Raw genomic sequence first — 13,589 nt, 5'->3', positions numbered from 1 at the left:
TTAAAGTAGCCCTAGTGTTATTTTGGGGGGAACAGTGTTTCCATATCGCTAGGGCTGACACCGAGGACTTGTCAAGACAGTTCTTTGTGAGAAGGTGTTTAGATCGTTTCAAACTGTCCCTCTCGGTCTGTCACACACACACACACACACACACACACACACACGCACACACACACGCACGCACACACGCACGCACGCACGCACGCACTCCGCCACAAGCTGTAAGGAAATTCTATCACTTTGTTTACATGGCCCAGCCCAGCAGGGTCAACAACAAGATCTAGTTCCTCTAGATAGCGTATAGAAGAGAAGGGGAGGAACGAGGATATAGAGAGGGAGGGAATAGAGAAGGAGGAGAGGAGAAGGGGAGGGAGGGAATAGAGAAGGAGGAGAGGGAAGGAGGGAATAGAGAGGGAGGAAAGGCAGGGAGGGAATAGAGAGGGAGGAGAGAAGGGGAGGGAGGGATGAGGGTATAGAGGGAGGAGAGAAGCGGAGGGAGGGAGGGATGAGGGTATAGAGAGGGAGGAGAGGAGAAAGAGGGATGAGGGTATAGAGAGGGAGGAGAGGAGAAAGAGGGATGAGGGTATAGAGAGGTATGAGGGTATAGAGAGGGAGGGATGAGGGTATAGAGAGGGAATCTGACTATATGGCTCTAGTGTGACGGGGCACGTACCATTCTAACAGCTTTAGAAGCAGGAGCCAGAGGAGAAGGGATCACTGATGCTCTATGACCCATACCCTGATCGGGCTGTCATACACAGATGCATAGCTTCCTGCTCGGCCCTTATCAAGGTCTTATCTGGGCTTTCCCGATTAGAGAGAATAATATATGGGAGAAGGAGAGAAAGAGAGCCTGCCCCCATTCCAATCCTGACAATCCAACCCTGTTATAATTCCTCCCTTTCATTAGGGAACTCCCGTTGGCCTGCCCCCATTCCAATCCTGACAATCCAACCCTGTTATAATTCCTCCCTTTCATTAGGGAACTCCCGTTGGCTTGCTGCCACACACAAACGCTGATGTAAACTGGTCCACATACGACAGACGGGGGCGGCGGCTGGCAGTGAGCAATATGATTGGCCGGTTACAACAGTGAGCTGGCCTCTTCAGCCAGGCAGCAGGTGATGGAGGGTTGGAGTGGAAAACAAGAGGGGGACGAGAGGACGAGGAAAATAAGAGAAATACGAGGAGTAGGAAAGAGAAAAAAATTAGATCCAATTTGAGATTGAAGGAGAACAAGACAGGACAACAAGACCAAGACCAAGACAGGACAGGACAACAAGACCAAGACAGGACAACAAGACCAAGACAGGACAACAAGACCAAGACAGGACAACAAGACCAAGACAGGAGAACAAGACCAAGACAAGACAACAAGACCAAGACAGGACAACAAGACCAAGACAGGACAACAAGACCAAGACAGGACAACAAGACCAAGACAGGACAACAAGACCAAGACAGGAGAACAAGACCAAGACAGGAGAACAAGACCAAGACAGGACAACAAGACCAAGACAGGACAACAAGACCAAGACAGGAAAACAAGACCAAGACAGGAGAAAATGGGGAGAAAGAGAGAGGGGTGGAGAAAAAAGGGAGTGAGAAAGAGGGAAGGAGGGGAGGGAGAAAAAGGGAGTGAGAAAGAGGGAGGGAGGGGAGGAGAAAAAGGGAGTGAGAAAGAGGGAAGGAGGGGAGGAGAAAAAGGGAGTGAGAAAGAGGGAGGGAGGGGAGGAGAAAAAGATCAATGGAGATAAGAGAAGAAAGGAGGGAAGGAAGGAGAGGGGTGTGTGAAAGAGTAGTGAAGCAGCTGGTAGGTATTTTGTTTTGCTGGTCTGACATGCACGCTAAGTGTGTGTGTATATGTGTGTATGTGTGTATGTATGTGTATGTGTGTGTATGTGTGTATGTATATCTAAATTCGAGGGACAGGCAATTATCCTCCATCACAGGGACGCCATGAGACCTGACACACCAGTATGTCAACCTAAAAGAGAGAGACCCGTACATGGAAGTGTCCTGCCTACACAGGCAAGTGTCCTGCCTACACAGGCAAGTGTCCTGCCTACACAGGCAAGTGTCCTGCCTACACAGGCAAGTGTCCTGCCTACACAGGCAAGTGTCCTGCCTACACAGGCAAGTGTCCTGCCTACACAGGCAAGTGTCCTGCCTACACAGGCAAGTGTCCTGCCTACACAGGCAAGTGTCCTGCCTACACAGGCAAGTGTCCTGCCTACACAGGCAAGTGTCCTGCCTACACAGGCAAGTGTCCTGCTTACACAGGCAAGTGTCCTGCTTACACAGGCAAGTGTCCTGCTTACACAGGCAAGTGTCCTGCTTACACAGGCAAGTGTCCTGCTTACACAGGCAAGTGTCCTGCTTACATAGTGTACACACACACCACACACACAAAATTGTTATAATTAAACAGAATATTAATGACAAGAATGTAACAGAACTACTCACAAATATTTGTAATCCTCATGAGATTAAAGGCCGACAAAAAAGGAGAAGACTGAGAAAGGAGACAGCGTGTACGGTCAGAGGAGACAGCGTGTACGGTCAGGAGACAGCGTGCGGTCAGAGGAGACAGCGTGTAGGGTCAGAGGAGACAGCGTGTACGGTCAGGGGAGACAGCGTGTACGGTCAGGGGAGACAGCGTGTACGGTCAGGGGAGACAGCGTGTACGGTCAGGGGAGACAGCGTGTACGGTCAGGGGAGACAGCGTGTACGGTCAGGGGAGACAGCGTGTACGGTCAGAGGAGACAGCGTGTACGGTCAGAGGAGACAGCGTGTACGGTCAGTACGGTCAGAGGAGACAGCGTGTACGGTCAGAGGAGACAGCGTGTACGGTCAGAGGAGACAGCGTGCGGTCAGAGGAGACAGGTGCGGTCAGGGGAGACAGCGTGTACGGTCAGAGGAGACAGCGTGCAGGGTCAGAGGAGACAGCGTGCGGTCAGAGGAGACAGGGTGCGGCAGGGGAGTGTCAGGGGGTGCAGGGTCAGAGGAGACAGCGTGCGGTCAGAGGAGACAGCGTGCAGGGTCAGAGGAGACAGCGTGCAGGGTCAGAGGAGACAGCGTGCAGGGTCAGAGGAGACAGCGTGTCAGAGGAGACAGGTCGGTCAGGGGAGACAGCGTGCGGTCAGGGGAGACAGCGTGCGGTCAGGGGAGACAGCGTGCGGTCAGGGGAGACAGCGTGCAGGGTCAGAGGAGACAGCGTGCAGGGTCAGAGGAGACAGCGTGCAGGGTCAGAGGAGACAGCGTGCGGTCAGAGGAGACAGCGTGCGGTCAGGGGAGACAGCGTGCGGTCTGAGGAGACAGCGTGCAGGGTCAGAGGAGACAGCGTGCAGGGTCAGAGGAGACAGCGTGCAGGGTCAGAGGAGACAGCGTGCAGGGTCAGAGGAGACAGCGTGTCAGAGGAGGGTCAGAGGAGACAGCGTGCGGTCAGAGGAGACAGCGTGCAGGGTCAGAGGAGCAGGGTCAGAGGAGACAGCGTGCGGTCAGAGGAGACAGCGTGCAGGGTCAGAGGAGACAGCGTGCGGTCAGGGGAGACGGTCAGGGGAGACAGCGTGCAGGGTCAGAGGAGACAGCGTGCGGTCAGAGGAGACAGCGTGCGGTCAGAGGAGACAGCGTGTGGTCAGAGGAGAGGGTCAGAGGAGACAGCGTGCAGGGTCAGAGGAGACAGCGTGCTGGGTCAGAGGAGACAGCGTGCGGTCAGAGGAGACAGCGTGCGGTCAGAGGAGACAGCGTCAGAGGAGACAGCGTGCAGGGTCAGAGGAGACAGCGTGCGGTCAGAGGAGACAGCGTGTAGGGTCAGAGGAGACAGCGTGCAGGGTCAGAGGAGACAGCGTGCGGTCAGAGGAGACAGCGTGCGGTCAGAGGAGACAGCGTGCGGTCAGAGGGAGACATCGTGCGGTCAGAGGAGACAGCGTGCGGTCAGAGGAGACAGCGTGCGGTCAGAGGAGACAGCGTGCAGGGTCAGAGGAGACAGCGTGCAGGGTCAGAGGAGACAGCGTGCGGTCAGAGGAGACAGCGTGCGGTCAGAGGAGACAGCGTGCGGTCAGAGGAGACAGCGTGCGGTCAGAGGAGACAGCGTGCAGGGTCAGAGGAGACAGCGTGCAGGGTCAGAGGAGACAGCGTGCGGTCAGAGGAGACAGCGTGCGGTCAGAGGAGACAGCGTGCAGGGTCAGAGGAGACACAGGGTCTGAGGAGACAGCGTGCGGTCAGAGGAGACAGCGCGTGCTGGGTCAGAGGAGAGCGTGCGGTCAGAGGAGACAGCGTGCGGGGTCAGAGGAGACAGCGTGCGGTCAGAGGAGACAGCGTGCGGTCAGAGGAGACAGCGTGCAGGGTCAGAGGAGACAGCGTGCTGGGTGCAGGGTCAGAGGAGACAGCGTGCGGTCAGGGGAGACAGCGTGCAGGGTCAGAGGAGACAGCGTGCAGGGTCAGAGGAGACAGCGTGCGGTCAGAGGAGACAGCGTGCGGTCTGGAGGAGACAGCGTGCGGTCAGAGGAGACAGCAGGGTGCGGTCAGGGAGACAGCGGTCAGAGGAGACAGCGTGCGGTCAGAGGAGACAGCGTGCAGGGTCAGAGGAGACAGCGTGCGGTCAGAGGAGACAGCGTGCGGTCAGAGGAGACAGCGTGCGGTCAGAGGAGACAGCGTGCGGTCAGAGGAGACAGAAAAAAAATAATAATAAATAAATAAATCGGTCAGACTCCACAAAAGGTCTCTCTCTATCAATACAGCAGACAGATCAACATCAAAGCTGCCCTGACACACCATGAGGGAGACACTGAGGAAACATTGGGGCAGTTCTCCAAATTGTGAGGCACATGTTGTGAATTAATACCCTGGAAGACAGACTTCACATAATCAAACTCTGCTGGCCGCTCAGAAACACAAACACACACAAATCTTAGTAGGATAAGTGCCCACAGATGGGAGATGCAGGAAGAAATAGAAATGTGTGTGTGTGTGTGTGTGTCTGTGTGTGTCTGTGTGTGCGTCTGTCTGTATGCAAAGCCCAGACCAGACAAAAGGTATATTCCATGAGGTGTATGGACAGTCAACAGCTACTCCATCACCTTCATAACTACAGTCTTCAACATACTGCTGATGAGAAACACAGAGCTGCAGAGAGCTAGGGAATCCCAGATGTGTGTGTGTGTGTGTATGTGTGCCCGAGTGTGTGTCAGTGTACAGGGAGAAACTTGAGGAGTCCAAAATGTAGTTACGAGAATTCCTTCCTTTGCTGTATCGGTCTCAGCCCTGGGTCAAGTTTCCTCCGAAGGCCTCACAAACTGACTGTCCGTGTGTGTCAGATAAGGCTCTCCTTTCCGATGTCTCTCTGATCAGGGCCTTTTCTCAATTGGATTGGCTCAACTTCTGCATCCTCTCTCGCCTCCTTTTTTACAAAGGTCAGAAGGTAATCGAGGAGAGGGAACTCATCAGGCAAATGAAGTTTACAGGGGTAGATCCCAAAATAAATATGTAAAGCTATAAAAAAAAAATTTAAAACGAATTGTTAGTTGTGCAAGACATTTTCCAGATAAAACGTTAAGTAACATATCGTTTATAAAACGTGCGTATGCTTTTCTCCGCTGACAAAACAAAAGCTGATTCAAAGGCGGTGTGGCAGATTTCAAAACTCTTCCACTCTCCTCCGTGACCAGGAAACTGATGAGTTGTTGAGATGCCAGTTCTGGAGTCTAGAGAGCCAGAGGGATAACTGATAACTGAAGACCAGACTAGCCGTGAAAGGAGTAAGAGATGGAGTAGAAATAAGAATTGGGGTGTGAAGGGTGAAGGGACTTAGTCTTATGTATTCAACCTATCCTTGGTAAAACTTCAAGTCGCCTACTAATGAATCTCAACAACTCATCCGTTTCCTGGTCACAGAGGAGAGGGGACGGCGGCGCAAGAGTGGAGGACAGATTTTTTTCCTCAAATGAGAAAAAGGTCCAGGTTACGGCTGTATGAACCTAAAGCCAGTCGTTCCCTTGGGGAATCATTTCAGCGCGACACAGGAAGAGACTCTGTGGGAGGCCAGATACAGCTGCTGCACTACAATTCTGCTGGGTACTACCAACACAAGTACACTGAAATGTCTTTCTTGCAGCTCTAAACCCAACAATGCAGTACTCAATAACAAATGTAACACTAGAAATAACAAGGTAGAACAAAAACACATGAGAAATAAAAATAAGAAGAACATAAGCTATATACAGGCTCAGTGTACAGGCTCAGTGTACAGGCTCAGTGTACAGGCTCAGTACTGTAAATGTGCATATCCTTGTAGCCATTTTGTTTTCCATTTAGTTAGCTAAATAGCTATGGCTTGGGGATAAAAGCTATTCCGGAGCTTGCTGGAGTCTTACGATGTTCTGGGCCTTCCGGTCACACCACCTGACAGAGGTCCTGGATGGCAAGGAGCTCGGGCCACTGCGGCCCTCACACCCGTAACGATGTTATTGTCGAACCGTGCTTAAAATGCATTGTGTTTGTGTGGTCGAGAGGCATCGTTGGGCAGATCACGGCTGGGTTTTCCTTTGAAATCCAGAACAAACTGTAGCCCCCTGTCACATTGGGCATTGGAGCCTGTGTAATAGGATTCCCACCTCATTCCTATATTGTCCTTTTGCTCATTTGATGACTCTGCGGAGGTCATAATGGGACTTCTTGTACTCGTTCCTGTCCTCGGCTGTAGCATCAGGGTTGTCTGATCGCCCTGTGTGGTAACACCACACCGTCCTTTTTAGTTCAGCTCCAACCTCAGTGTTGATCCAGGGCTTTTTACTGTGGAAGCAGTGAACCGTCACCGTGGAGACGACGTCACGATGCATTTCCTAATGAAGCCGGTGACACAGGTGGTTAGCTGATCGATGTTAAATCGGCGGAGTCCCGAAACATATTGCAATCAGTGCTAGCAAAATCAGTCCTGTAGCATAATCTCTGATTCTGGTGACCACTTCTCAACGGAGCGAGTCATGGGTGGGTACTTCCCTGTTGAGCTTCTGCTTGTAAACAGGAAGCTAGAGTACGGAGTCGTGATGTGAATTGTCGAAAGGGGGACGAGAGAGGGCCTTGTAATGCTTGCTTGTGGGTAGAATAACAGCGGTGTAGGATTTTATCACCCCTAGTGGTGAGGTGAGACGTGTTGATGAAAGTTGGGCATCATGTGTCTTAACGGCTCAGAATTAAAGTCACCAGTAACCAGATAAAACAACGTCCAGATGTACATTTTCCTGCTTGTTTATAGCCTCGTACAGTTGTGCCAGCCGGTCATTTTTCTTGTCCCGAGGTGGAAGGGGGAGGTAGAAGGGTCGGCATTTAACAATCAGGTATTCCAAGACGGGTGACCAATGGGTCTACACTTCCACCGCGCTCAAGTGAAATGACCAGTTATTGTTGATTAAGAGGCAAACCCCTTCCCCCTCTCAATTTCCCTGCGTGTGTTTTCACGACTGGTTTCAGCCTAACAACCACAAGCAGAAGATAGTGTTCAACCAGTAGACAAGGGAACGGGTCTCTTGGCTCTCTCCTTTTACATGGACAAAGGTTGGAGGATGTGTGTGACAAAGAGCAACAATGAGAGTGACTTGTGCGTTGTGGAAACGGGTGTAAAACTGGATACAATGTCCACAATGGATTCTAGACACACAGCAGTCCCCCCCACCCCCAACATCCCCACCCCCAATCCAATACTTCCAAGAGGGGAGTAGGCTACACACAGTGTGTGTGTGTCTCTCTCTAACACACACTCCCATTTCCAAACAACTCGCATTCCTCGTTTTACAGACTCACCAACCCTGCTTGAATACCAACCAACACTCTACACCACCCCCACAACCGAACCTCTGCCTCGACTCCGCCCCCCAACCAACACCGCAGCCCCCCCCAACCCAACACAGCCTGCCCCGCAAACCCCTGCCTCGACACCACTCCCCCCACCCAATCCCTGCCTCAACACTGCCCCCAAGAGCCCCATGCTACGCGCCAGAGCCCCATGCTACGCGCCAGAGCCCCATGCTACGCGCCAGAGCCCCATGCTACGCGCCAGAGCCCCATGCTACGCGCCAGAGCCCCATGCTACGCGCCAGAGCCCCATGCTACGCTCCAGAGCCCTATGCTACGTGCCAGAGCCCCATGCTACGCTCCAGAGCCCTATGCTACGCTCCAGAGCCCCATGCTACGCTCCAGAGCCCTATGCTACGCTCCAGAGCCCCATGCTGCGCGCCAGAGCCCAATGCTGCGCGCCAGAGCCCCATGCTACGCTCCAGAGCCCCATGCTACGCGCCAGAGCCCCATGCTACGCTCCAGAGCCCCATGCTACGCTCCAGAGCCCCATGCTGCGCGCCAGAGCCCCATGCTACGCGCCAGAGCCCCATGCTACGCTCCAGAGCCCCATGCTACGCTCCAGAGCCCCATGCTGCGCTCCAGAGCCCCATGCTACACGCCAGGTTTGAGGATTTAGAGTTGACCATAGGTACCTTGCCGAGTTCAACTCAGGATAACCGGTATCACAAAAGGAGCTCACCTTTTAGCCAGGTATGACAACAAATCCTTGAAAAGGAACCTGCTCCAGGGTAGGCTAACTCAGGACTCCATCTATCCTGAAGTGTCTGAGCCGTGAGCTGACGACCAATGAAATCACATTTCCTCCCTCTCGCAAAGATTGAGATATGAAAGATGCCCAGGGTCCCTGCTCATCTGCGTGAACGTGCCTTAGGCATGCTGCAAGGAGGCATGAGGACTGCAGATGTTACCAGGGCAATAAATTGCAATGTCCATAGTGTGAGACACCTAAGACAGCGCTACAGGGAGACAGGACGGACAGCTGATCGTCCTCGCAGTGCAGACCCGTGTACAGCCGACCGATCCAGGAATGCAAAATACCTCCATCAGTGCTGAAACTGTCCGTAATAGGCTGAGAGAGGCTGGACTGAGGGCTTGTAGGCCTGTTGTAAGGCAGGTCCTCACCAGACATTACTGGCAACAACATCGCCTATGGGCACAAACCCACCATTGCTGGACCAGACAGGACTGGCAGAAAGTGCTCTTCACTGACGAGTCGCGGTTTTGTCTCACCAGGGTGATGGTCGGATTCGCGTTTATCGTCAAAGGAATGAGCTTTACACCGAGGCCTGTAATTCTGGAGCGGGATCGATTTGGAGGTGGAGGGTCCGTCATGGTCTGGGGCGGTGTGTCACAGAATCATCGGACTGAGCTTGTTGTCATTGTAGGCAATCTCAACGCTGTGCGTTACAGGGAAGACATCCTCCTACCTCATGTGGTACCCTTCCTACAGGCTCACCCTGACATGACCCTCCAGCATGACAATGCCACCAGCCATACTGCTCGTTCTGTGCGTGATTTCCTGCAAGACAGGAATGTCAGTGTTCTACCATGGCCAGCGAAGAGCCCGGATCTCATTCCCATTGAACACATCTGGGACCTGTTTGATCGGAGGGGGAGGGCTATGGCCATCCCCCCCCAGAGATGTCCGGGAACTTGCAGGTGCCTTGGTGGAAGAGTGGGGTAACATCTCACAGCAAGAACTGGCAAATCTGGTGCAGTCCATGACGAGGAGATGCACTGCAATACTTAATGCAGCTGGTGGCCACATCAGATACTGACTGTTACTTTGATTTAACCCCCCTTTGTTCAGGGATACTTTATTCTATTTCTGTTAGTCACATGTCTGTGGAACTTGTTCAGTTTATGTCTCAGTTGTTGAATCTTGTCATGTTCATTCAAATATTTACACATGTTAAAAGTTAATCTAAAAAAAGCAGAGACAAGCAGAGTGCCTGATGTGTGAGAGAGAAACTAGTGTATGACAGAGCCCTTACTGGAAAAGTTAACTCTGACCTGATGTGAGAGAGAGAAACTAGTGTATAACAGAGCCCTTACTGGAAAAGTTAACTCTGACCTGATGTGTGAGAGAGAAACTAGTGTATAACAGAGCCCTTACTGGAAAAGTTAACTCTGACCTGATGTGTGAGAGAGAAACTAGTGTATAACAGAGCCCTTACTGGAAAAGTTAACTCTGACCTGATGTGTGAGAGAGAAACTAGTGTATAACAGAGCCCTTACTGGAAAAGTTAACTCTGACCTGATGTGTGAGAGAGAAACTAGTGTATAACAGAACCCTTACTGGAAAAGTTAACTCTGACCTGATGTGTGAGAGAGAAACTAGTGTATAACAGAGCCCTTACTGGAAAAGTTAACTCTGACCTGATGTGTGAGAGAGAAACTAGTGTATAACAGAGCCCTTACTGGAAAAGTTAACTCTGACCTGATGTGTGAGAGAGAAACTAGTGTATAACAGAGCCCTTACTGGAAAAGTTAACTCTGACCTGATGTGTGAGAGAGAAACTAGTGTATAACAGAGCCCTTACTGGAAAAGTTAACTCTGACCTGATGTGTGAGAGAGAAACTAGTGTATAACAGAGCCCTTACTGGAAAAGTTAACTCTGACCTGATGTGTGAGAGAGAAACTAGTGTATAACAGAGCCCTTACTGGAAAAGTTAACTCTGACCTGATGTGAGAGAGAGAAACTAGTGTATAACAGAGCCCTTACTGGAAAAGTTAACTCTGACCTGATGCGTGTGTTGATACGGGCAACAGCAGCCATCTTGTAAACAACACCCATAATGACTAACCGTTTTTCTTTTAAGTTGCTGTGGTACGGGGGGGTTATACACAGTTCATGTTGGTTTTTGTTTGACATAGCTCTGTGTGTGTGTGTGTGTGTGTGTGTGTGTGTGTGTGTGTGTGTGTGTGTGTGTGTGTGTGTTTACACAGAGTGAATAGCGAAAGGGTCAATGTCCAGTATACAGTACAGTAGAAGAACTATGGCCATATGGAGAGCAGCTGTAAGGATTGAACCTATAGCGGCAGCCAGTGTAGCGTAGTGGTGCTCCAACCAGAAACCCTGTGGATCCAGAGAGTGAAGGCAATACCTCCTGTGCCAAAAAGGACCAGTCATTTGAGTCATTTGAGTGAGTGTGCGTGTGTATATATATATATGTGGGAGTGTGTGTGTATCATTTCATTCTCGTGTCCCTACCTTGTTGTCATGGTGCTGACAGAAGCTCATCCTATCCTGGAACAAAGGCAGCAGGGAGGATTTGGACTGGAAGGGCTGGGTCAGGGACAACCCTACACCTCCCCCAACCCCCATGCCTCTACCTGCGATGGGGCTGGCCAAGCCTCGGCTTGCATGCTGCAGGCTCTCCATGAAGTGGTCCTTGGTCAACCGGACCCTCTGATGGGCTCGGACGCAGTTATCACAAAGGTACTCCTGGCAGTCCAGGCAGTGGAAGCTGGCCGGGTTCCCCTCGCCACAGGAGCTGCACTGGGGCCCTCCCAGACGGTTCGGGTGGAGCACGCTGTGGGCGCGGTGGAACCTGGGTACAGAGCACCCGCCGACCCCCCGGTGACCGTTCTTATTTTGGCCGAGTTGGAGCTGCTCCGCGTCCAGAAGGTTACTCAAGAGGAAGTTGGAGGACGGGAGAGAGTCCACTCCGACCTCGGAGATGGAGACATTCTGGTTGCAGGTGGGGCAGCTGAGTTTGAGAGGGTCCCCATGACTGCGCTGGCCCTCCAGACACTGTCTGCAGAAGGTGTGCAGGCAGGGGAGGACATGGAGGCGCCGGGAGGAGGAGGAGGACGAGTGAGAGGAGGAAGAGGAAGTGGAGGAGTTGCAAGAGATGGTAGCGGAGGAGGAGCCACAGAGCTCCTTGCAGAGAAGACAGGTCTGCAGGTCGGAGTCTGAGAACGAAGCCATCGGAGGCGTTTTAAACAAGGCTACGCTTTATAAAGAACCTACGAGGTATTAGTGAGACTGATGTATTCATTTAGTAAACATTTGTTTGTTTCTCCAGTCGTGTTCTGTGGAAAACAGGCAGAGGTTTGAGGTAGATATGTTTTTTTTTTAAGTAAACATTTGTCAAAATGGTCCACATAAGACAGGCCTGTAAGTATTCTCTCCTAAACATAACCCTCAACTGACGCCAGATATGCAGATGCAGGCCGAGAGAAACGCCCTTTTAAAATTCTGTATCGCATGATTTTTAAAGATTCTCCTATAGAAAATCAAATGTGCAATATTCATTTCAGTTCACAATGATTCAATCTCTACATTTGGATGAAGCTTTAGAACGACCGACTACTCACCATTCATTACAATGATAGTCAACTTTACATACCTATTCTATGGTTTCTTGGATGGACTATTTTAATGAGCGCATGTCGAAAATAGTCATTTAGAGTTGACTGAGATTAGTTTTTTAAAAGTTTTTTTGTGGTTTAGAAGTGGCGGGGTTTGAGAATAATCCGAAAACAGAGTTTGTATATGATCCTCCGCAAGGTGCCCAAAGCTCCTTCTCTCCCCCTCCGACACACCATCACCTCTTCTCACCGCCCCTAATGAATTTACCGACAATGTCAAAATACCTCTTCCCGTTTCAGACCCGTTTTGTCGGCTCTCTCTAGTCCACCATCCGGGCCCTCTCCGACGTCGTCAGAGGTTTACAAACGGCAGTGGCTGTGGTTCGCTCCCTTTCGGACCACAAGACCGTAAATTATTCATCAAAGCACTGGCTCACCAGCAACGCGATCTCATTGCCACTCATTGCAGTTTGCCGACAAAATAAACACACCCGTCTCCGTTTTTAAAACCACACAGTCGAAGACCCCGGCATGTAGGCATTTAGGCTACATACATACGCTATGATCCCCCTTCTTTCTCTGTACAGGGCTTTTCCACGCGCCTCTCTGGAACCTTGAGGGGGGAAAGGCACGAGCCCTCGAGCCCCTTCAATCGCATGAGCCAAACGGAACGCTAATTCAAAATGCCGCTTTAAAACAAATTTGTAGGCCCAAACGGGATGTCTGTAGTTTTATTTTCCGTTCTGATAAACGGGGTATAAAATATAAACACAACACAGACAAACCCCAATGCGCTCCAACCGCTGGGCGTGCTCTCCGTCCCGTTCTGTATATAGGCGTGTCTACTTCTTCTATGGGTTTTAACAGCGGTTGGCATCCAATTTGTTGCATTACCGCCACCTACTGGAGTACAACTCCCTTATACTTTGCTTGAAAAAGAAAAAAATGTAGTAAACAAATACCCTACCGTCTAACACTACACTCACTAATTACTCAATGATATAAAATAAAATGAACACCACCCTAGTCCACTAATTAAATGTATTTATTCCAACCTCAGTCCATCATCCTGAAAGGATGGGACATCACCACTTAACACCTCCAGTAACTCTTCTGACGTCAAGTCTCACACACCCATATACCTCTCTGCAGCTGCCACCACCACCTCTATTTCCCATATACCTCTCTACAGCTGCCACCACCACCTCTATTTCCCAAATACCTCTCTGCAGCTGCCACCACCACCTCTATTTCCCATATACCTCTCTGCAGCTGCCACCACCACCTCTATTTCCCATATACCTCTCTGCAGCTGCCACCACCACCTCTATTTCCCATATACCTCTCTGCAGCTGCCACCACCACCTCTATTTCCCAAATACCTCTCTGCAGCTGTCACCACCACCTCTATTTCCCA

At 51.1% G+C, this 13,589-nt stretch overlaps 1 protein-coding gene across 1 annotated transcript in view; it reads right to left on the bottom strand.

The window, feature by feature from the left end:
• Positions 1-12,509, bottom strand: part of LOC118377442 (E3 ubiquitin-protein ligase TRIM71-like) — a 56,661-nt gene extending 44,152 nt beyond the window's left edge. Inside the window, exon 1 of the mRNA XM_052469433.1 lies at positions 11,070-12,509. Coding sequence (XP_052325393.1) covers positions 11,070-11,789 — 720 coding nt within the window. The 5' untranslated portion in view covers positions 11,790-12,509. The remainder of the gene's footprint in view (positions 1-11,069) is intronic.
• Positions 12,510-13,589: the final 1,080 nt, after the last annotated feature.

Source organism: Oncorhynchus keta, chromosome 19, assembly GCF_023373465.1.
Source record: "Oncorhynchus keta strain PuntledgeMale-10-30-2019 chromosome 19, Oket_V2, whole genome shotgun sequence".
Taxonomy (NCBI): Eukaryota; Metazoa; Chordata; class Actinopteri; order Salmoniformes; family Salmonidae; genus Oncorhynchus; species Oncorhynchus keta.
The sequence above is the reverse complement of the archived record's forward strand: the minus strand, read 5'-3'. Positions and strand labels throughout refer to the sequence as shown.